We start from the raw sequence: 25,527 nt of genomic DNA on the forward strand, positions 1-25,527 counted from the left end.
TGGATCACTATGTTAACACACCTGAAACTAACACAACACTGTTAACATATTCCAATATAAAACTTCAAAAATTCGAGACAGCAAAAGAGACACAGATGTATAGAACAGACTTTTGGACTCTGTGGGAGAGGGGGAGGGTGAGATGATTTGGGAGAATGGCATTGAAACATGTATAATATCATGTAAGAAACGAATCGCCAGTCTAGGTTCGATACAGGATACAGGATGCTTGGGGCTGGTGCCCTGGGATGACCCAGAGAGATGGTATGGGGAGGGAGGTGGGAGTGGGGATCAGGATTGGGAACTCATGTACACCCGTAGCGGATTCACGTTGATGTATGGCAAAACCAATACAATATTGTAAAGTAAAATAAAGTAAAACAATAAATAAATAAAAATTCTTTAAATAAAAAAAAACTTTATGTGTATTTATATTTTTTGTGGAGGGAAAATTCAGTTTTTACCCTATTTTCAAAATTGTCCATACTCCAAAAACTGGGTAAGATCCATTGTTTTAACCATTGTTTGATACAGAACAACGATAAAAGGCTGAAAATTCCTTACTGGTAAGAAATCAATTAGTTTTAAGTTTATATATTGAGGCCTAGGAATTTTTGTAATGTATCAGTAATATTGGAAAAGCTTTATCAAATTGTCCAAATCAGGGATTAGAGAAGGATGGGGTGGGGGGTTGGAACAAGTCTCCCTATCACTTGTTTTATTGATTAAGTCGTGTCCAACTCTTTGTGAGCCCATGGACTGTAGCCTGCCAGGCTCCTCTGTCCATAGGATTTTCCAGGCAAGAATACTGGAGTGGGTTGCCATTTCCTTCTCCAGGAGATATTCCTGACCCAGGATCAAACCCATGTCTCCTGCATTGGCAGGTGGATTCTTTACCACTGAGCCACCAGGGAAGCCCAGCTGGGAGGCTTTAAAAAAACAAATTCTCCTTCTAGACTGGTGAGCTTCACCACTACATACCTAGGAGTTACCTCACACACCCCTCCCAGAATCTAGAACCTTTGTTTACTAATAATAGTTTATCTTAGTTCATTTCAGTTCAGTCGCTCAGTTGTGTCTTGACTCTTTTCGACCCCATGAATCACAGCACGCCAGGCCTCCCTGTCCATCACCAACTCCCAGAGTTCATTCAAACTCATGTTCATCAAGTCAGCGATGCCATCCAGCCATCTCATCCTCTGTCGTCCCCTTCTCCTGCCCCCAATCCCTCCCAACATCAGGGTCTTTTCCAATGAGTCAACTCTTCACATGAGGTGGCCAAAGTACTGGAGTTGCAGCTTCAGCATTAGTCCTTCCAATGAACACTCAGGACTGAGCGCATTTAGGATGGACTGGTTGGGTCTCCTTGCAGTCCAAGGGACTCTCAAGAGTCTTCTCCAACACCACAGTTCCAAAAACATCAATTCTTCAGCACTCAGCTTTCTTCACATTCCAACTCTCGCATCCATACATGACCACTGGAAAAACCATAGCCTTGACTAGATGGACCTTTGTTGGCAAAGTAATATCTCTGCTTTTCAATATGCTATCTAGGTTGGTCATAACTTTCCTTCGAAGGAGTAAGCATCTTTTAATTTCATGGCTGCAATCACCATCTGCAGTAATTTTGGAGCCCCCCCCCAAAATAAAGTCTGACACTGTTTCTGCTGTTTCCCTATCTATTTGCCATGAAGTGATGGGACCAGATGCCATGATCTTCATTTTCTGAATGTTGAGCTTTAAGCCAACTTTTTCACTCTCCTCTTTCACTTTCATCAAGAGGCTCTTTAGTTCCTCTTCACTTTCTGCCATAAGGGTGGTGTCATCTGCATATCTGAGGTTATTGATATTTCTCCCGGCAATCTTGATTCCAGCTTGTGTTTCTTCCAGCCCAGCGTTTCTCATGATGTACTCTGCATATAAGTTAAATAAGCAGGGTGACAGTATACAGCCTTGACGTACTCCTTTTCCTATTTGGAACCAGTCTGTTGTTCCATGTCCAGTTCTAACTGTTGCTTCCTGACCTGCATACAGATTTCTCAAGAGGCAGGACAGGTGGTCTGGTATTCCCATCTCTTTCAAAATTTTCCAGTTTATTGTGATCCACACAGTCAAAGGCTTTGGCATAGTCAATAAAGCAGAAATAGATGTTTTTCTGGAATTCTCATGCTTTTTCTATGATCCAACAGATGTTGGCAATTTGATCTCTGGTTCCTCTGGCTTTTCTAAATCCAGCTTGAACATCAGGAAGTCATGGTTCACATATTGTTGAAGCCTGGCTTGGAGAATTTTCAGCATTACTTTACGGGTACGTGAGATGAGTGCAATTGTGTGGTAGTTTGAGCATTCTTTGGCATTGCCTTTCTTTGGGATTGGAATGAAAACTGACCTTTTCCAGTCCTGTGGCCACTGCTGAGCTTTCCAAATTTGCTGGCATATTGAGTGCAGCACTTTCACAGCATCATCTTTTAAGATTTGAAATAGCTTAACTGGAATTTCATCACTTCCACTAGCTTTGTTCACAGACATGCTTCCTAAGGCCCACTTGACTCTACATTCCAGGATGTCTTGCTCTAGATGAGTGATCACATCATTGTCATTATCTGGGTCGTGAAGATCTTTTTTGTTTAGTTCTTCTGTGTATTCTTGCCACCTCTTCTTAATATCTTCTACTTCTGTTAGGTCGATACCATTTCTGTCCTTTATTGTGCACATCTTTGCATGAAATGTTCCCTTGGTATCTCCAATTTTCTTGAAGTGATCTCTAGTCTTTCCCATTCTATTGTTTTCCTCTATTTCTTTGAACTGATCACCAAGGAAGGCTTTCTTATCTCTCCATGAGTTCTTGGAACTCTGTGTTCAAATGGGTTTATCTTTCCTTCTCTCCTTTGCTTTTTGCTTCTCTTCTTTTCACAGATATTTGTAAGGACTCCTCAGACAGCCATTTTGCTTTTTTGCATTTCTTTTTCTTGGGGATGGTCTTGATCCCTGTCTCCTCTACAATGTCACAAACCTCCATCCATATTTCATCAGGCGCTGTCTATCACATCTAGTCCCTTACATCTATTTGTCACTTCCACTGTATAATTGTAAGGGATTTGATTTAGGTCATACCTGGTCTATTTCCCTACTTTCTTCAATTTAAGTCTGAATTTGGCAATAAGGAATTCATGATCTGAGCCATAGTCAGCTCCTGGTCTTGTTTTTGCTGACTGTATAGAGCTTCTCCATCTTTGGCTGCAAAGGATATAATCAATCTGATTTCGGTGTTGACCATCTGGTGATGTCCATGTGTAGGGTCTTCTCTTGTGTTGCTGGAAGAGGGTGTTTGCTGTGACCAGTGTGTTCTCTTGGCAAAACTCTATTAGCCTTTGCTCTGCTTCATTCTGTACTCTAAGGACAAATTTGCCTGTTTCTCCAGGTGTTTCTTGACTTCCTACTTTTGCATTCCAATTCCCTATAATGTAAAGGACATCTTTTTTGGGTATTAATTCTAAAAGGTCTTGTAGGCCTTCATAGAACCGTTCAACTTCAGCTTCTTCAGCAGTACTGGTCAGGGCATTGACTTGGATTACCATGATATTGAATGCTTTGATTTGGAAACAAAGAGATCATTTTGTTGTTTTTAAGACTGCATCTAAGCACTGCATTTCCAACTCTTGTTGACTATGATGGCTACTCCATTTCTTCTAAGGGATTCTTGCCCACAGTAGTAGATATAATGGTCATCTGAGTTAAATTCACCCATTCCCATCCATTTTAGTTCACTGATTCCTAGAATGTTGATATTCACTCTTGCCATCTCGTTTGACCACTTCCAATTTGCCTTGATTCATGGACCTGACATTCCAGGTTCCTATGCAATATTGCTCTTTACAGCATCGGACCTTGCTTCCATCACCAGTCACATCCACACCTGGGTGTTGTTTTTGCTTTGGCTCCATCCCTTCATTCTTTCTGGAGTTATTTCTCCACTGATCTCCAGTAACATATTGGGTACCTACCGACCTGGGGAGTTCATCTCTCAGTATCCTATCTTTTTGCCTTTTCATACTGTTCATAGGGTTCTCAAGGCAAGAATACTGAAGTGGTTTGCCATTCCCTTCTCCAATATCCTGATAATTAAAAATTTGCAATTCTATATTTTTTCCAAAGCACTTATGTTTACCAAAGGATCATTATGAATATTGTCACAAGGACTATGTGTATCAGAATTATAGGTATGCATACTGAAAATGCACATTTCAAGCCCAGGAATTTAAATTTACAATAAGCAACCCCTATTTCCATATTGATGTGATGCTTGTTTTAAAAACAGTTGATACAGAGGATAGCATTAATTTGGGAATGTTGCTGCTTATTTAACTTATATTCAGAGTACATCATGCAAAATGCTGGGCTGGATGAATCACTAGCGGGAATGAAGACTGCCAGGAGAAATATCAACAACCTCAGATATGCAGACGACATCACTCTAATGGCAGAAAGTGAAGAAGAACTAAAGAGCCTCTTGATAAAGGTAAAAGAGGAAAGTGAAAAAAGCTGGCTTAAAACTGAACATTCAGAAAACTAAGATCATGGCATTTGGTCCCATCAGTTCATGGCAAATAGATGGGAATAAAGTGGAAACAGTGGCAGATTTTATTTTCTTGGGATCCAAAATCACTGAGGATGGTGACTGGAGCCACAAAATTGAAAGACACTGGCTCCTTGGAAGAAAAGCTATGACAAACCTAGCAATGTATTAAAAAGCAGAGACTTCACTTTGCTGACAAAGGTCCATCTAGTCAAAGGTATGGCTTCTCCAGCTGTAATGTATGGATGGGAGAGGTGGACCATAAAGAAAGCTGAGCACTGAAGAACTGATTGCTTTTAAACTGTGGTGTTGGAGAAGACTCTTAAGAGTTTATCCCCTGGATTGCAAGGAGATAAAATCAGTCAGTCCTAAAGGAAATCAGTCCTGAATATTCATTGGAAGGATTGATACTGAAGCTGAAGCTCCAATACTTTGGCCACCTGATGCAAAGAGCTGACTTGCGGAAAAGACCCTGATACTGGGAAAGATTGAAGGCAGGAGAAGGGGGTGACACAGGGTATGAGATGGTTGGATGGCATCTCCAACTCAATGAACATGAGTTTGAGCAAACTCTGGGAGATAGTGAAGGACAGGGAACCCTGGCATGCTACAGTCCAGGGGGTCACAAAAAGTCGTACATGACTTAGTGACTCAATGACAGGGAACTAAGATCTCTGAAGCCACATGGTGTGGGGGAAAAATCACTTGGAAAGAAAAGAATCACTTGGGGTATCTGTAAAATATACAGACCACCAATTTTCCCTAGGCATTGTGACTCAAGAAGGTTCAACTGGGGCCTAGGAATCAGTGTTCTTGAAGCACACCAGTGATTTATCTTCAAAGTCAGGGGAGAATATTAGATTATTATATTCAGCAAATATTTGCAACATAATTCCTAAAACCCTGCAGTTGCCAAAGAAGCTTAACTAAACTACCAACAGGAAAAGACTGGCTATTTTTACACTGATACAGAACTCATGTTTTGGAAACACAATCCTGAGGTCACCTTTTCAAGCTCAATTCTACTCCCACTGAAAAATTTCCCACTACTTTCAGGATTTAGACAAAACTTCTTACCAGGGTCTACAAATGCCCAGAGGTATGGTTTCCTTCTTACTGCTTCTCTATCCAATACTCATCTTTCTGGTCTTAAAGGTGACCCTTCTCCAGTCCAGTTTCCCCATTAGTAAAACAGAATAGTAACACCTATCTCAGATGGTTCAGGATCAAATGAGATCAGGTAAGAACTCTCTGTACGGAAGTCGGCAAAGTGAATGGCAGCTATTATTTAATCAAATCAAGCTCTGTTTCTAGTTCTTCACATTGAGTTCTTCAACCCACCTGCCATCTGGTTTTTGTACCCACCATTACAAGGAAACTGTTTTCACAAGGCTCACCAACTACCAAGTCCAAATGACAAATTTCAGTCTTTATCTGATTGGCCTTTCTGCAAGTAAGGGGGAGACAGAGGATGAGACGGTTGGATGACATTACTGACTCAATGGACATGAGTTTGAGCAAACTCTGGGAGATAGTGAAGGACAGGAAGCCTGGTGTGCTGCAGTCCATTAGGTCACAAAGAGTTGGACACACCTTAGCAACTGAACAACAAAAAATGTGTATCCTGGTTTCCTCATACTTCTGGCCATTCTTTCAAAGTAACTTTCTTGGTTCTTTCATTGCTTCCTTTTTCAGACTTTTATGTTTTATCACAACAACACATGCTTATTTATACACCGATGACAGCTACTCAGCAAGGTCTTCCTTGACCATTAAATTAGAACCTTCACCCCAAACCCTCTCATATCACTTTGTCTTCAGAGTACTTCTCTCACTCTCATTCACTTATCTGTCTTCCTCTTCCATGTTTTATTCACTGCTATAGTCAGAGCACCAACAATAATGCCTGGTACTCACTAGGCTCAATCAATGTTTCTTCACTAATTAAGTGAAATATCGCTCACATTTAATCACTTATAGATTCTACCTCCCCTCAATTCTCTCAAATCTTTGCCTATTCTTGCACAAGAACAACTGACTCATACTTTGCTTAAATGACTCACACCCATATCCAGTCCTGTTCTATAGTCCATAGCCCAAACTGCTGCTAAAATTATCCAAATCCTTCAATAGATTCTCACTGTCTTTAGGATTAAGTCCAGATTCTTTTGCATAGAGAGCTCTCTGTGACCTTCATGTGTGCTTAGTGGCTCAGTCGTGCCAGATTCTTTGCAACCCATGGACTGTAGCCTGCCAGGCTCCTCTGTCCACGGGATTCTCCAGGCAAGAATACTGGAGTGGATTGCCATGTCCTCCTCCTGGGGATCTTCCTGACCCAGGGATCAAACCTGTGGGTTTCTTATGTCTCCTGCATTGACAGGCAGGTTCTTTATATCACTAGCGCCACCTGGAAAGCCTGGTGGCTCAATAAATGCTGAATGAATGAATGAATCCCATGTACCCATCCAATCTCCTAAACCAAAATTCTGGAAGTCACCTTCCATTTTTCCTTCTCCACTCCCAAATGCCAATTGGTCATCAAGTCCTGTTGATCTGTCCCCTAAATATCTTTCAAATTTACCCTCTTCCTCCCTATCTGAATGCCACAGTCCTAGTTCAACTATATTTGCCACCTTCCAAACCATTCTCCACACTACCACTGGAATTATTTTTTTGTAATTTTTATTACAAAAATAATATGTTCTTATAAAAATTCAAATACAGAAATAAAAGTACAATGCCCCACCCAGTATACAAATAAGCATATAGCCCCTTCCCCTCCAATTTCATTGCCCAGAGGTTATCACTGTCAACCATTTTGTGTAAATCCTTTCAGACTTTTTCCTTTGCATATACAAGTATATATAAACACATATAAATATATACATGTGGTTTTATCATTTATAAAAATGGGATCACACTTGTTACACATGACTCTTCAATTTATTTCATTCAATATACTGAGAATTTCTAAAACACAAAACATATTTTATCACTCCACTAGCACATTTCATTCTTCACTAGCACATTCTCATTAATATAAAATTCACATTCATTACCATCAAATTCAAAGCTCTTGACGATATGCTTCCTGTCCATCTTTCAGTCTCACCTAGAGCCATTCCAGCATGGAGGGACTGGAACATAAACCACCTTAAATCCTTTCTGGAACAAGGCAGGTACAAACAAACAAACAAACAAACAAGGAACACACTCTGCTATTTGCCATTTCTGGAGTTTGGCCTTTTCATTTCATGTGACACTCTGCCTGGACTTTTCCATCTGGCAAGCTCCTACTAATTCTTCAACAGTCAGCTTAAAAATTATCTCTAAGAAGACTTCCCTGACTTCTTCAGACATGACTGTTCCTCTATTTCTCCTATGTTTTATATCTAGCTTAATTGCACTTATCTTACAGTACTGTAATGATTTATTAACATGTTTTGAATTTCACTCTCCCTCCCCCAATTTAATGGTGAGATCTTTCAATAAAAGGAATGTGTCTTATTTAATTTTGCATCCCAAGGAGCTGATAGAAAGCTTATCATGGAGCAGATGCTTAACAAATCTGTTGAGGATTTTATGATTCTAGGAACATTTACTGAGTACCTGTTCTGCACAGAACCATATCCTAAGCATGAAAAGAAACAGAAGACACAGTCTTTGCCCTAAAGAACTTACCATTTCCCTACCATTTCCCCTGGAGGGGGAGGGACAGAACACATTTACATGGCGACATATCATTTCTGACATATATGCTGTTTCAAAGATTTATAATTTATTTGCCTCCAATCCACTTAGGAACAAGGCATTGTATAATCAAATAAATAATAAATAAAGGGCAGTTCAGTTTGTCCAATAGGTTTATGGTTTTAGTGTGGTACAGAGTCCACCAGAACGCAATTCTCTGTCCCAACAGGGGGCTGTCAATGGTTACAGCCTGCAAATTAGAAAACTGAGATGATATCATGCTTGGAAATTTTCTAATACATCAAGAGGACATAAAGTTATTAGATATTTCATAATTTCTCTTCCTTCCCCAGGAACAAAATGATACCAAGAGCAATTAATAGAGTTAAGGAGAGCATTGCAGAAGGAGGAGAGTGCTCTCTTTTTGTTAGTGGTGGGGGAAGGGGGTTGCCTGGTTTTAAATCAAAGGGTGGCACTGCCCCAGGAAAATCAGAAGAGTTAATTTATTATCATTTACTTATTATTTTTTAAAAAGCTACAGTATTAATTAATTTGGTAGTTTCAGGATCAGACACTGTAACAAATAAATATAAACAAATGGGGGAAAGGTGAGCCACCTAGGCTGGAGAACAGGGAAGGCGGACCAAGGAGGCCGAAAGGAAGCCTCATTCATCAGAGTCCAAGTCACTGTCCCCAGCAATGGAGTGGAAATCCTCACTGTCCTCCTCGTCCTCTGACAGCTGGACCTGGCTTAGTACGCTCGGCCCAGAGCGTTGCTCTTCCTCCTCATCTTCTTCCTCCTCTGATACCTCATACCCACCGATGCTGCTGAAGCTTGTGTCTTGGGTGTTCGACTTGGGATCAGGCTCCTCATAGCTCCCATAACTGAGAAAAGAAACATGTCATCTCTCAAGCTCGGACACCATCCTCTAGCTGACCAGTCCCGTTCTCAGTGCCACCAAGGGATCAGCCCATCTCACCTCCCCTGGCCACTAAAATGATGGCTCTGGACTGTTCTATGGGTACCTGAGAAAAAAATGATCCTATTCTAAAACATCAACTTGCCAACTTCATATACGCAAGAATCTGAATGAAACTCCCCTACACCTGAACAACACACTGCTAGCTTACATGACCATAAATGCTCTGATAAGCCTCGTAGGTTTGTTGACCACTTATAGCCTCACTCACCTACATATCCAATTAGTCAACAGTCCTAAAGATTCTACCTCTTCAATATATCTCACCTTTATCCCCATTTTTCCAGCCCTATTCTGCCTGCTTTGGCTTCATTCTTTGAGATCTCTGGCCTGCACCACTGTAATCAGTCTTCTTCCAGTCTTGCTCTCCCCAATTAATTTCTTCACATTTCTGCCAGAGTGCTCTTTATTTTTGTTTGTTTGTTTATTCTTAATTTTACTTAAAAAAAATCACACAAGTAATGAACGTTTACTGGTTTTAAAAAAATTAGAATATACACCAGAAAAAAAGAAAAAAATCACCAATAACTCTACTACCCAGAGATAATCTTTCAGTATATGACCTTCCAAATTTTTTCTATGCAGTTTACTTTGATGCTTAAACATTTTTTTTTAATTTACAAAATTGGAATGCTCTATATACTCTTCAGGAATCTGCTTTTTCACTAACGTTTATAATGAACATCTTTCCATGTCAATAAACATACATCGATAGCATCATTTTAACAGCTGTGTGGTATTCCACTGTGTGGCTGTAACATGATTTATCATTTCAGTCTCTCACTAGAACATTTAACCTGTCTTCAATTATTCCACTATTAGAAACAATGCTGTGATAAACATCTTTGTACAAACATCTTGATGAAGGTTATTTTATTATTCCCATGGAATAACTCCCTAGATATGGAATTGGGAGGCCAAAAAGGATATGCATTTTTAAGTTTCTGATTTGTAAGATAAATTGCTATACCTCTCTCACCTACCCCATTTTTTCAATTTCTATTACCAACCAGTGGTTTCTGAATGTCCTTTTACTCACATTTTTTCCAACACTGGGCATTATTATTCATTTTAATCTTTGCCCATCTGATAGGTAAAAAATTGCATTTGGTTGTTTTATTGCATTTCTTTGATTCTTAGGGAAGCTAAGTTTTCATAATTTATTGGCCATTTGCATTTCTTCTGTGAATTAATTCATGGCTTCTGCCCATCTTTCTTCTGGGGTACAGAGCAATCTTTTTAAAATACAGATTTGATCATACTACTCTCATTCAATGTCTGCTCAAAATTATCAGGCCCTTCATGATTTGGTCCTTATCTACCTCTTTAAACTGTCTCTATTACACGGATCATAATGAAAAGCACCAACCACACTGAGCTACTTGTATTCTTGAGAAGTGTTTCATGTCTCTGTGTGTTCATACATGCTCTTCTTGGTCTCTGGAATGCCCTTCCCTTTCTTCTTCATTTAGCTAATTCCTACTCTGATTCAGCTTAGTTTCTCTAACCAGCTCCCCTACTCCACTCCTACCCGAGCCCCAGAAAAATCCTGTGGTTTTCTATTACAGCACTTTTCATGCTACACTGTGATCATCATCTGTTTGCCTGTTTTAGACTTCCCACTAAACTGAACTCCTTGAAGGAAGGGATAACATCCTAGTTGCTTTTATACTTGTGACAAATATTTGCTCGATGAATTAAGACTCTTAACTGCTTGCCGGATGTGTGCTTAGTCGCTCAGTCATGTCTGACTCTGACTCCATGGACTGTAGCCCGCCAGGCTCCTCTGTCCATGGGGATTCTCCAGGCAAGAATACTGGAGTGGGTTGCCATGCCCTCCTCCAGGGGCTCTTCCCAACCCAGGGATTGAATCCCGGGTCTCCCTCATTGCTGGTGGATTCTTTACCGTCTGTGCCACCAGGGAAGCTTGCTGGATACCTTTGGCTTAGATGTATCATATGTATCTTAACATATCCAAAGACAAATTCATTTTTTGCCTCCTTTCCCACTCCATCTAATACCTGTATTCCCTCTTTCTTATGTCAATGACATTCACATTCATTATGTATCTAATCTCCTTACCTCTTAAATCCAAATGATCTATCCTCTAAACAGCTAGCTCTTAAATATGTCCCTTTCCTTTCCTCCACTCCTAATAGATCCTAGTTGAATTTCTTATTATTGCCCTGAAAGTGAAAGTGAAGGCTGCTCAGTCATGTCTGACTCTTTGTGACCCCATGGAGTCCATGGCATTCTTTAGGCCAGAATACTGGAGTGGTTAGCCTTTCCCTTCTCCAGGGGATCATTCCAACCCAGGGATCGAACCCAGGTCTCCCACATTGCAGGATTCTTTACCAACTGAGCCACAAGGGAAGCCCAAGAATACTGGAATGGGTAGCCTATCCCTTCTCCAGCAGATCTTCCCAACCCAGGAATTGAACCAGGGTCTCTTGCATTGCAGGTGAATTCTTTACCAACTGAGCTATCAGGGAAGCCCAATCATTGCCCTAGAGTTATTTAACACATAAACTTGATGTTACTTTCTTTTCCTTAAAGTGATGATTCTCATTAACCACAATCCACATGTCTTAGCACGCCAGTTAAGGTTCTCTAACAACATAATCCCTTGCTGCTTCTAGAGTCACAACTCCCAACAACTTCCCTTTGGTCTGAAATTTCTTTGCTATATTTCTGTGCCTTTGAACATACTGTTTCACCTCTAAGGATCTCCTCACCTGCTGTCACTTATATACTTAGTAGACTTCTATTCATCCTGTAAGGCCCAGTTCAAATGTCCCCTCATTTGTGACACTCCCTGATTATTCCAAGCAGAGTGAGACACTTCCTCCTCCTCAGTGTGACTTGGCAGTTTGTACTAAACTTATGCTATACAGCTCTTCTCACACTGTATTGCAATGATTTTGTATCAGTCTCTACCACTAGACTGTGAGCTCCTCAAGGGCAGGATATGTCTTGCTCCTTTGTGTATCCCCAAGGGCCTAGCATAGTGCCTGGCCCTAGTAGGTGCTCAAGCAATGTTTGATGGATGAAAGTGATATGATGCTGGGCCCTCTGACATCACAGCTGAGCACTGATGCCACAGCCCCCGTAGCATGTTGCTATCGATTACCTGATATAGCTATCCTCCAAACCATGAGAAGCCTCCCCACCGTCTCCCTCATAGGACATCATGCTTTCTTCATTTTCCATGCCCATCCTTGTGTTTTCTTGAAGCATGCGGGGCTGTTTGGGTCTTATCCCACCAGATCCTACATCCGAGTCACTTCCACTTTCACTCAGCTGGATAGCTATGAAAAGAGAGAAATCCTGAGATAAGCTTGACAGAATTAACATCTTTGGCTTAGTCTTCCAGAACTAGTTAATCCCATGCATCTACACAGGTATCTTGCCCAGACTCTTCACCTCAGAGGACTGCCTAGGGTCAACACTGACAAGATTTATAGTTTGGAAAATGAATTAAAAAACCATTTCAGTCCAATCTGTTTTTTTCCCCTATCATCTCCTTCTATATTCTTCCCCTACTATGGCAATTAATTCACAAAACATCTCTTTTTCTTAATTTTCTTTCCCTATTGCCACATATAACACATCTTTATCATTTTTATCAAGTATTCAAATCAAACTTGCTGCTTTGGCATTGCTTTTCTGACTATCATCTTTTTCCACCTATGCTGTATTTTTTCACCTCTTCTAAGACCAATGAATTTAATCATCCTATGAGTGAATGCTCAGCACCCTGAGGTCTATTAATGGGACTTCAATAAAAGAACAGCTTTTGGTAACAGCATATGTGGCCTAGAGCTTCCTCTGAGCCCTGAGTGTGCTATGGTGAGCTATGTACCAGAGAAAGGATTATCTCCTTCTTCATCACTCCCAGCATCTTCCTCATCATCTTCTCCTTCAGACATAAGCAAATCCTCATACAGGACACTGGCTTGAGGCTGTTGCACAGTTCCTTCCTCTTCATCTGCAAGATCACCATCTGCATCTTCACCTTCCTAAATGAGACCAGTTGAGACCATTAACTGACCAAGTAAGAGACCAGAAGCCACCACCAGCCGCCCCCTTGCTGCCTTATAAGATATAATTTTGGTGGAGAGATTTGGTCAGCTGGTTCCAAGGATTAAAGTCATACTGGGCCTCACTATAGAGACCCTATGGTATTGCCTTGGGACTTGGCCTGTCCTGTACTTCTGGGGCACCTACCATATAAAGGTATAATGAAACCATAAGCTTTCTGTAAGCATACTCACTGGGGCTGGTGTCTTAGGTTTCCCATCCTCCTCCTCATCATCATACCCTTCAATATCTACATCAGAGTCTTCCTCGCCCAGCCTACCTCGGCCCTGGTGCATCTGAGTAAGGAACACAAATAGCACATCATTGAGGGACATGCCGGTAGGAGGAGTTAACCAGGGGCTCTCACCCAGGACAGATGCTCCTCCCTGATATCCCGGCCAACCCCACAGCTAGTGGGGGCTGTTACACAGCTCAAAGCATGTGCATTTTCCCCCATTCATTCCTTGGAAATCACAGGTAGGGTAAAAATTAAACCCAAAGAATAGGAAGGTCCTTGGTCTGTTATTAGTATAGCATCACAAGGAGACTTCCTTTCTAAACAAGCTTTCCCTAGCTTGTGTTGGACTCTTTGGGACAGAAAAACCCTCCTGGATTTTGCACTCGCCAGTGGAACCTTGACCGAGATCAGCTGATAAGATTTCTGGCTTCAGATCAGGAGTATCTGCTGATACCTCTAGAAAAGGCCAATTTAAAAAACTTAATTTTAAAAACAACTTTGATAACAGATGTACAGTAAAGTAGCAGGGCAATTATTTTGAACTATGTCTCTGAATGCAGCTGGTCTTTCCAGTCAGGCTACTCTGATGCCTCACACACTTTTCACACTTGTATCTTAAGTTCTGCTGTGCCTGACTCTGCCCATGATGACAGAAGACAAGCCAGTCACGTGACCTGCCACCATCCCACCTTGGAATCACACTTCCAGGCTTTCACTCCCAGGGCCAAGGGGTCTGATCATCATCCTTGACACATGTCATATATTACCACCATCACTCACCCATCCCCTACCCCTAAGCATACTACCAATCTCACTAAGAGAAAAAGACTATCCTACCTGTGTCACCTGCTTTTCTGGAGTGGCAGTGGGAATATCCAGGACAGACATATTGCTCTCATCTTGAAATACAGAGGCATCTCGAGACATACTAAGGGATGTGTTGGTATCATACAAATCAGGAGGCTGTGGCACAAATCATACAACTTAGCTTCTATTTAGTAAAGGGAGTAAAAAATTCAGAGAACTCCCCTTTAGTGCATTCACTGAAGAAAATGTCATGCAGAACAATCCATTTAAGGAAAAAAAAAACATAGTTTTGACACAGCATTATGGGCAAGTTTTGGGGTATCTCACAAATCTTGTTCATTCTATCAAAGAGGCATCCGATATATATGATCAGAAGCCTGAAGTAGAAAAGCATCCAAGCTATGGGACAATTCTATGTTCTAACAGCCTCTCTGGTCAATAACCTAATTTCTTCTAAGTGTGGTCTTATTGCTTTTAGGCCCAGGGCTCCACACCACTGCTATTCTGACTGTTTTGGTGTAGAGACATCTAAAATGTGATAAAGAAATGTCAATTCCAACCAGAACATGGAAAGGGGTAATAGCTTCTGAGCTCACTAGAGGATAATATGAGGCAAAATAGCATGGTGAAAAACCACGGACTTTGGAGTAAACTGCCCTAGGTTTGAGTCCTGGCTCCACCATTTGCTAGCTGAGTAACTTAAACAAATAACTTAATGTCTCTAAACCTTAGTTTGAACTTTAAAACATGGATGGTAATGTCCACCTCACATGGTTGTTGGGAAAATTAAGAGATGTGTATATATGCTCCTTACCCCATGCCTGGCAGTCAAAAAATTATAGCTCCCTTCCCTCTTCCCTCTCCTAAAGTGAAGAGGGATTTAGCAAATGGACTATTTAGTGAAAGGAGGGTATGCGAAGTAGCTTCAGTCATGTCTGAGTCTTTGAGATCCTACTCTGTCCATAGGGATTCTCCAGGCAAGAATACTGGAGTTGGCTGCCATGCCCTCCTCCAGGGGATCTTCCTGATACAGGGATTGAACCCGAGTCTCTTATGTCTCCTACATTGACAGGTGGGTTCTTTACCACTAGCACCACCTGGGAAAGGAGGGCAGGAGGGACTAAAAATTAACAGGCTAGCAAAGCCTGCTCATTTAGGAAAGGGCTCTCTAAAAAGTTGGCTGAGGGTAGAAATATCACACAGTTATTAAAAATGTCTTCAAAGACCATTTAATGAAATAAAATGCTCATAATATAATGTGAAGTGAAAACAAGACACAAAATAATAATGACCAATTTCACATTATAAATGCACACAAACGCACATTACAGATTTGAAGAAACACACCAAAATGTTCACAGTGGTTTGGTTCTTTCTCAGTGGTGGACTTGATTTTTAAGTAATTTATTTATTCTGTATGTTTCCCAATTTGTCACAATGAACATGTTACTTTTATCAACAAAGAACCCACATATGTGTTACTTTGCTGTTGGTTTTGTTTTTAAAGCAAACAAACAAGGCTGAACGGGAACAGGGTTCTGGAGAAAGGAAAAACTGAATTCAAAAGGATTACAAGTGCAGATAAAGTAGTTGTGGAACAAAAGAAGAGAAAATTAGGGAATGAAACACTATGTGGAAAAATATACAGCAAGCAATTTTAGATAACATGTCAAGCTGAATGTATAGTGCAATATAAGCTGGGTAGAAAGAGTTGAGTGAAAATACATTGATTACCACCCATTTAGAGGTGGCAGTAAAGTATGATTACTGTCATATTTCTACACAACAAAATTGTATTAAAAAGGCAAAGGCAAAGCACTCGCTCAGTCATGTCCGACTCTTTGCGACCCCATGGACTGTAGCCTATCAGGCTCCTCCGTCCGTGGGATTCTCCAGGCAAGAGTACTGGAGTGGGTTGCCATTTCCTTCTCCAGGAAATTTTCCCAACCCAGGGATCGAACCCGGGTCTCCCACATTGCAGGCAGACGCTTTACTGTCTGAGCCACCAGGGAAACTTACACACATTTTAATATTTAATAGCATTTGGGTTTGAGAGTAATATTAAGTAAGGACAATCACTCACATGCATCTTCCTCAGGTTCAGAGGTAATGAACTGGGCTTACTAAATGTGTATATATGAGTGAAGGCAATGATAAGAGAGTGAACTGGAATAATGAAGAGGCAATACCTATACCCTGCTCTTACCAGGAGATCCTTTAACTGCACCAAACAGCTACTGCTCAGGAGGGAGCACAGTTGCCAGGTTTTCCTCAGCTATTTTTGAGACAGTATGGGAGGCGAAGGACTCACCACAGGGCTAGACTGATGCTGTCATAGACCAGAGCAAACCATGTGCCGCTCTCCTGAGGAATGATGGCTAAAACCCAGGCTTTAACTTACCAGAAAGGGTCTGTGGAAGCTGCTGGGCCTATTAGCAAATAGGACCTTCCTGGGGAACATCACTCACCCAAGCCCCCTTGACCCAATCTGCCCACATACTCCTAGAGCTTTTCCTTGTTCTGGGCCTGGAGGAAGTATCTTAGGGCTCTTTGTATTTGGCCCCTCAGTGACCTAGGTTTTAGGGTGAAAGAGAGAGTAAAAGATAGATAGGGAGACTGTATGAATGAGATATAGACAGCAATTATCCAACAAAGATCACACAGGCTGCATTTATTAGTTCAGAGTGAAACCTGAGCAGAATGAAAAAGTTTTCCAGTGGGAATTGGGAGAAACTTGAATTAGAATATTTGTAAATTTGAAAGAACCTCTGAGAACCCTGTAGATGACTTTCATACACATAAGGAAATAAACATTTACTGAATGTCTACTGTGTGCTAGGCAAATGGCCTCATTTAATGTTTACAACAATCTTGAAAAGTACATTTTAGAGAAATGGAAACTGGATTAGAGGGGTCAACTTCCCAAAGTTTACAAAGCTAGATAGCAGCAGAGCTAAGACTCAAAGCCAGGACTGTTTTATACCAAACTTCATGTATTTTCCACTTTACCACAGTGCCTCCAACACAGTTATAGTCTGGTTAAGTCCTAGTCTTCAAATATGCTGGCCCTCTAAGAGTACAGTATAGATGAAATACTCTTAGTATATTCAAGGGTCAGATCAGAAAGACTAAAAATTTCTTATTAATCTTGCTCTCTAGTCTTTGACATGGAAATTTAAGAACATTATAAACATTACCTTCTTCATTTACAGGGAGAGAAAGTCAATCCAGGAAAATGGGTGATGTCTGAGCTACACTAAGACAATTCAGAGGGAATAATGTGGCCCATGTCTATACTCTTGGGATGTCACAGAACCCTAATGGGTGCTTCCCAGGTGGTGCTAGTGGTAAAGAACCCGCCTGCCAACACAGCAGATGTAGAGATGTGAGTTCGATACCTGGGTCAGGAAGATCCCCTGGAGGAGGAAATGGCCACCCACTCCAGTATTCCTGCCTGGAGGATCCCACAGATAGTAGAGCCTGGCGGGTTACAGTCCAAAGGGTCGCAAAGAGTTGGACACGACTAAAGCGACTTAGCACAGCATACACAGAACCCTAATGCTGGGGGCAAAGGAACTCCAGGGATTCAAGAGGATGCCTTTGGCCATGGTAGTCAGGAGTCTGGTACTCCTAAATACTGCCTAAATGACTAAGACCCCACCCCATTCATACATCCCACACCTGTCTCTTTTGGATCCAACAAGGCTACCAAGACCCATGGCCCTCACTCACCTTAGCCTTTGAGAAGACAAGAAAGCACACGAAAGGCATATGAAGAGGAAGGACAGAGAAGAAGGGTATCTCAGTAAATACATCTGTTAACATGCTCCCAATTTCCAAAATCAATAAGAAAACTGTAAGAGGAAGTTTCTAGTCCTCAGACTTACCTGAGGTGTGTAAGGCCCTGGGGTCATTGGGTCCAAGCTTTCTAATTCTGCTTCCTCCAAAGCTGCTTCTTTAGCTGTACAAATATCCTTCTCAAGTTGAGTCAAATGCTCATCATACTGAGAAAGAAAAGTAGAGAATTCATTCAACATGTGTTTTAGACACTGAGCAGCAGACAAAAATCCCTGTCTTTGTGGGAGGGAGGTTCAAGAGGGAGGGGACCATGTACATCTATGGCTAATTCATGTTGATGTATGACAGAAATCAAACCAATGTTATAAAGTAATCATCAGTCAATTAAAGATAAATGTAATTTAAAAAGTTAAAGATGAGCACAGAAAAATAAGTTTATAAAAACCACTTTCTGATGAACTTACTAAAGTGATGTCAGCCTGTGAAAAAAATCCCTGTCTTCATGAAGCTTCTATTCTCGTGGCAGGATACAACGATACATATGGTAATAAAGTAAATAATTATACACTTATTAAAAACATTTAGTGCTGGGTAAGAAAATAAAGCAGGGAAGGAATACAGACTGTGGGTTGAGGGTTGAGGTGGGATATTACATTTTAAAAAAGGATAGGCAGAGAAGGCCTCCCTCAGCCCTAGGGAACAAAAGGGTTCCAAAAAGTTAGATCCTACAGGGACCTCCTCTTTTTCACTTACCTCAGTCAGTGTCTGGTAACAGATGTTCACAATCTCCTGAGCAGTCTTAGTATACTGACTTTCAGGCCCTATAAATGAAAAAAGAGAATGCCATTACTTTAGCTCCAGAAATGCACTTTCTGTCACCAGCAGTGGTGTCCTCTTGTCCTGCTGCTGCTGCTGCTAAGTCGCTTCATTCGTGTCCGACTCTGTGCGACCCCGTAGATGGCAGCCCATCAGGCTCCACTGTCCCTGGGATTCTCCAGGCAAGAACACTGGAGTGGGTTGCCATTTCCTTCTCCAGTGCATGAAAGTGAAAAGTGAAAGTGAAGTTGCTCAGTCGTGTCCGACTCTTAGCCTAGGTCCAAAAAATCATGCTTCAGCTTTAACTTGGACTCTTGCTCTAATTTTGGAGGTGGAAAATTTCAAACACACACAAAACCAGAGACGCTAACATAATGAACTCCCATGTACCTCTTACCCATCTTCAACGATTATCTATAAATGGTCAATCCTGTTTCATTTTACACACCAACTTTCACACTCTTCCCAAATTATTCTGAAGCAAATTCTAGCATTTCATCCATAAATTGTTCACTATGTGTCTTAAAGGACTCTTTAAAAGAAATGAACATGGACAATTCTATAATGGTAGATACATGTCATTATACATCTGTCAAACCCATAAAATGTACAATATCCAGAGTGAACTCTAATGCAAACTATGGACTTTGGGTGCTAATGATGTAGATTCATCAGTTGCAACAAATGTATCCCTCTAGTGGGGGATGTGGATAACAGGGGAGGCTGTGCATGTGTAGGGGCACAGGGTACATGGGAATACTCTGTACCTTCTGTTCAATTTTGCTCTAACTGCTCTAAAAAATAAAATACAGTAACAACTATTAAAAAAACAATGACAAGGATTTCCCTGGTGGTCCAGCGCCTAAGACTCCATGCTCCCAAAGCATGGGGCCTGGGTTTGATCTCTGGCTGGGGAACTGGACCCCACGTGCTGCAACAAAGAGCCTGCATGCCACAACTAAGACCCAGTGTAGCCAAATAAATAAATAAATGTTTTTTTTTTAATAAAAAAAAACTATATTATACCTAAGGTAGCTAACAATAATTCTTTAACATTATTAAATGGCCAGTCAACATTCACATTTCCCCAATTGTTTTATAAATGCTCTTTTACACTTTTTTTTGGAATTATAATCCAAATAAGGTCCACACACTGCATTGGACAGATGTGTCTCTTTAAGATAGTTAACCTACTGGGTGATTCTTAACCTAACTACACAGTTCCCCATACAGATTTTGTTATAAGTTGTAAATTGGTGGCTTGCAGGTCTATCAGTTTTATTTGGCTCACAAAAAATCAGTTCAGGTGGTGATCAGTTTGTGATGTGAAGAAATATCAAATTATTGTATTATATACCTGGAACTAATATATTGTTGCAGGTCAATTATACTTCAATTTAAAAATCACTTCAGTCTGTGAAAACGGATTGAGCTGCGTACTCATACACTTCTGTATGTAAATTACACCTCAATTAAAAGCTTAAAAAGAGCTTAATTAGTTGGCAACATTTAACAATCAAGAGATTTCATATAAAAACCCAAATGTCTGGCTTCTCTCAAAAAATTAAAAGGTGGCAACACATGGTCAGCATTCTCACGCAGCACCAGTGGGCTGATCTGAGGAGCAGCTGCCTCTCTTAGATAAGGCATGTGTTTCACACAGTCCCTACCAGCTCTGCTTGTTTATGCCTGGAGCCTGAAAGCATCTGAGTTGTTATTCCCTGTCTTAAGTGCTTTATAATATTCTTTAATATACTATTTACTCACCTCCTCATTTGTAAAACAAATTTTTGAGTACCTCTAGGTGCCAGGCATAATACACAGACATGACTAAGATACAGACTATATCCTCAAGAAGCTTATGGTCTAGCACAGTGTGCGCGTTAGTCACTCAGTCGTGTCCAACTCTTTGCAACCCCAGGGACTGTCGTCCTGCCACACTCCTCTATCCATGGAATTCTCCAGGAGATCCTCCCAAGCCAGGGATCAAACCCAGGTCTCCTGAAATGAAGACAGATTCTTTACTGTCTGAGCTACCAGGGAGCCCAGTGAGACAGACTATAAACAAATGAGGTGATACAATGCAGTGAAAAAATACATAAGAGGGTTTAGTAGAGGCATAGAGGAGGAAGTGACCAATGCTGGGATGGAAGAGGTAAAGAAGAATTAGGAAAGGCTTCATAGAGGAGGTGATCCTTGACTTAAACCTACTATTTATCAGGATGTAAAGTATAAAAAATATACCCCATGTGACATCTTCGTGCCATAACTACATAACTACTCTGAGTATTGTTATTAAGCTATTCTTCCCTGGTGGCTCAGCTGGTAAAGAATATTTCTGCAATGAGGAAGACCCAGGTTCGATCCCTGGATTGGGAAGATCCCCTGGAGAATGAAATGGCAACCCACTCCAGTATTCTTGCCTGGAGAATTCCATGGACAGAAGTGCATGGTGGGCTACAGTCCACAGAATTGCAAAGAGCTGGACATGAGTGAGCGACTAACACTTTATATTTTTTATACAAACAAATAAGTTCACTTAAGATTAAATTTCTCACAAGCATAGGTCCATCTATTCTTCATAAAAGATGTAAAATAAAGTTGTATCCTCACACAAGCTGCCTGTGCCAAACCAGAAGGAAAACTTAAGTCAACTAAAAGATATTCAGGACATAAAGACAGCCAGAGCTGGCTCACAGTCAGGAATAGTTTTGAGAGATAGGAGTCCACAGCTCAAGTTTCTGAGTTCTAATCTCCTAAAGCCACCAGTAGGTTGGTCCTCAAAGTACTGATGGAGACAGACTGCAAAAGTTATCATACAAGCTTTCATGCTGATTAGAAATGCATGATGCTAGATAAAATAGGCTGCATACAAGTCACAGGCTTCCTTTACTGAGCAAGTACATCAGCAGCTTATGGCGGTATCCTGGCTCATACACCTACAAGAACCTGACTCATCGCTAAAATTCCAGCCTACAGATTAATTCAGCTCTTCAGTTCTGAAACTGAAACATAAACCAACCCTTTCAATATCTCAATCTTCTCATTTGTAATGCAGGGAAAAATTAATTTTATACATTTGCAAAGTCTTCTCCCTTAAACCACTTTAAAAATGTGACCTCTTCACTCCCCATTTTCTTTGCAACACATAACTCTAAAGAAATATCCACTAATAATACTCCAGAATATAAAAAATATACTTATTTATATAGCTAATACACTTCTCTATGTGTTTTAATTACTAGCTGTGTCTGTTCTCAGTTTTTGACAATCCACACTCTCAGGAGTTACAAGCGTTTCAGCTACTTAACTCTACATATATGAAAAGTAACACTGAAGTATTTTTTAATGTTTTTTTTGGTATCCTTTTATTGTAACCTTTTATTTTGTATTGGTGTATAGCCAGTTAGCAATATTGTGATAGTTTCAGGTGAACACTGAAGGGACCCAGTCATACATATACATGTATCCATTCTCCCCCAAACTTCCCTCCCATCCAGGCTGCCAGGTAACATTGAGCAGAGCTCCACAGCACTGAAGTATTTTTGATGAATGATAGAGGCAGAGTTGGCAAACCACTGTTACCACCATCGAAAAAGGATAAAAATACCCAGATATCTATACTTATACCAGAAATTCTTGAATGGGGTGGTAATGAGAGATCCATGAACCCCCTGAAACTGCAAACAGAATTTTGTATGTAATATGTATTTTTTTGAGTAGAAGATCCACGCTTTTCCATCAGATTCTCAAAGGGGTCCATAACCACCTCCACAAAGCTAAAAATTGTGCTCTATATTCTGCAGTAATCAGGTGCTTACTAAAGGTAGGATGATCAGCTTTAGGTTTCACAGCTAAGGAAGAAGAGTCATCCAGTGAAAAGACATACACAGACAACAAAGCCTCTGTGGGAATAATAAAGGTGCTGGGGCTATTGTGGGGGAGAAGAGAGTAAATAGAAACTGAGTTTCAATTTCCCAGTCCCTAAAGAATTACTATACAGAAAATCAGAATTTAGCAAGAATAACTTCCAGAATGAAACAAAAATGAATATGAAAGATAAGGCTGTCTATGAATGACCACTGTGTCTTATAAGAGAACAAGTGACCCATTTGCAAAAAAGAAATGTTTTTGTTTGTAAAAAAGAAAAGTTTTGCTTTTCTTCTCTCTCCTTATTTAGTAAATCATGGCAAAGCAGCTGCAAATGTAAAAAAATATATTTATATTTATACTTTGCCTCATTCATAAGGACTGGCAGTGGCCTACAGAATCATATGAAATTCAAATTCAATGTCCCTAAATAGTGATAATTCCAGTGACAGCTTTGGAAAGTTGATACTTTACTAAAATCAAAGAAAATTCCTTTTGTCATTTCTAAGTTAATTTCGCTCTTTAGTAATGTCAGGAGAAGAAAGCTACAAGCTTTGTAGTTCTAGTAGTGAGATAGCAAACAAATATTACTGCTATCTAAAAGGTTTCAGAGAAAAAATACCATTAAAGTTAAAAAATAAAATCTCAGTAGCAGTAGAAAGCTTTAAAATCAGTGCCAGATTTAATATATATATAAACACTCACATATTTTTTATTGAGGCATAGTTAAGTTACAACATAGTAATTCAAAATTTTTATACATTATATTCCCTTTAGTTATAAAATACTGGCTAATATTCCCTGTGCTATACAATATATCCTTGTACCTTTTTTATACATAGTAGAAGCCACAGTATTTTTTTAATTGAAGTATAGTTGATTTACAACATTGTGATAGTTTTAGGTATACAGCAAGTGATTCATTTATTTATATACATTCTTTTTCAGGTTCTTTTTCATTATTGGTTTTTATAAGATATTGAATATATTAATAGTTCCTGATATTTAGCTATTTTACATATAGCAATGTGTATCTATTAATTTCAAACACCTAATTTATCCCTTCTTCCACCTTTCCCCTTTGGTAATTGTAAGTTTGTTTTCTTTTTTTAATGTTTTATTTATTTATTGACTGTGCTGAGTCTTTGCTGCTGCAAGAGGCTTTCTCTATTCATGGTGCATGGGCTTCTCGTTGTGGTAGGTTCTTTATTGCAGAGCACAGGGTCCAGAGCATGCAGCCTTGGTAGTTGTGGCACACAGGCTTAGTTGCCCCATGGCATGTAGGATCTTCCTGGACCAGGGATTGAACTCGTGTGCCCTGCACTGGCAGGCTGATTCTTAACCACTGGGCTACCAGGAAAGCCCTGTAAGTTTGTTTTCTATGTCTGTGAGTCTATTTCTATTTTGTAAATAAGTTCTTTTGTATCACTCTAGATTTCACATATAAGTAGTATCATATGATTCTTTTTTATGGTTGATTGATATTCCATTGTGCGTGTGTGTGTAAATTCTTTTTTTATTCATTCATCTGTTGATGGAAATTTAAGTTGATTCCATATCTTGGCTGTTGTAAACAGTGCTACTATAAACACTGGGGTGCATCTTTTTGAATTAGAGTTTTCATCTTTTCCAGACAAATGCCTAGGAGTACAACTGCTGGATCATATGTAACTCTATTCTTATTTATTCTTTTTTTAAAAAAATTTTTATTGGAGTATAGCTGCTTTACAATGTTGTGTTAGTTTCTGCTGTACAACAAAATGAATCAGCTATATGTATACATATGTCCTCTTTTTTGGATTTCCTTCCCATTTAAGGTCACCACTGAACATTGAGTAGAATTTCCTGTGCTATACAGGTTCTCATTAGTTATTTTATACATAGTATCAATACTGTATATATGTCAATCCCAATCTCCCAATTCATCCCACCTTGCCCTTCCCCCCATTCCCCTCTGGTATCCATGTTTGTTCTCTAAGTCTGTGTTTCTATTTCTGCTTTGCAAACTAGTTTATTTTTAGTTTTTAAGGAATCTCCATACTGTTATCCATAATCAGCAGCCACAGCAGTTTTAAAAGCAAAGCAGAAATTCAATTTTTTTCTGAAGCATTCATAATGCTATACAGTTCATTCTTTTGCCTTTTTGAGTCATATAGAAACAGAATTTACTTAAACAATATCACATACTTAGATGAATGAAAAATTGTCCACAACAATGTCAAGTGAAAATTATACAACCAAATATATGCTTTCATTTGTAAAAAAAAAAAAAAAAAGAAAGAAAGAAAAAATATATGGTAGGTATAAAAAAGGCCCAGATGCTTCACACCAAACCCAACGGTACTCTGGAGAACAGGATGGGGAAAGGGGAAGGACAGGGAGATTTTTCCTTTTCACTTTATACAATTTTATATGGTTTGATTTTTTTTAACTTTTTAGCATGGAGAATTTCAGTTTAAGTTATATACTTGAATTTTACAGACATAATTTGGCAAAGACTTTAAAACACTGATAATCCCAGAACTGGAGAGGTTGTAGGGAAACAGACATTCTCCTTCACTGTCATTTTTATTATAAACAGGCGCAACCCTTTTAGAACACAATTTTAGAACATCTATCGAAATTTCCTACAAATGTACAAGGATATCAATTATGATACAAATATACATGCT

At 39.9% G+C, this 25,527-nt stretch overlaps 1 protein-coding gene across 1 annotated transcript in view; it reads right to left on the reverse strand.

Annotated features, from left to right (window-relative positions):
- Positions 1-7,605: 7,605 nt before the first annotated feature.
- TAF1 (TATA-box binding protein associated factor 1) overlaps positions 7,606-25,527 on the reverse strand; it is a 69,836-nt gene continuing 51,914 nt past the window's right edge. Inside the window, exons 33-40 of the mRNA XM_052662844.1 lie at positions 18,923-18,990; positions 18,259-18,375; positions 18,104-18,109; positions 14,402-14,527; positions 13,521-13,622; positions 13,109-13,265; positions 12,377-12,554; positions 7,606-9,151 (exon numbers count right to left, since the gene is read on the reverse strand). Of these exons, the coding sequence (XP_052518804.1) occupies positions 8,932-9,151; positions 12,377-12,554; positions 13,109-13,265; positions 13,521-13,622; positions 14,402-14,527; positions 18,104-18,109; positions 18,259-18,375; positions 18,923-18,990 (974 nt within the window). The 3' untranslated portion in view covers positions 7,606-8,931. The remainder of the gene's footprint in view (positions 9,152-12,376; positions 12,555-13,108; positions 13,266-13,520; positions 13,623-14,401; positions 14,528-18,103; positions 18,110-18,258; positions 18,376-18,922; positions 18,991-25,527) is intronic.

The sequence above is a fragment of the Budorcas taxicolor genome, chromosome X (assembly GCF_023091745.1).
Source record: "Budorcas taxicolor isolate Tak-1 chromosome X, Takin1.1, whole genome shotgun sequence".
NCBI lineage: Eukaryota > Metazoa > Chordata > Mammalia > Artiodactyla > Bovidae > Budorcas > Budorcas taxicolor.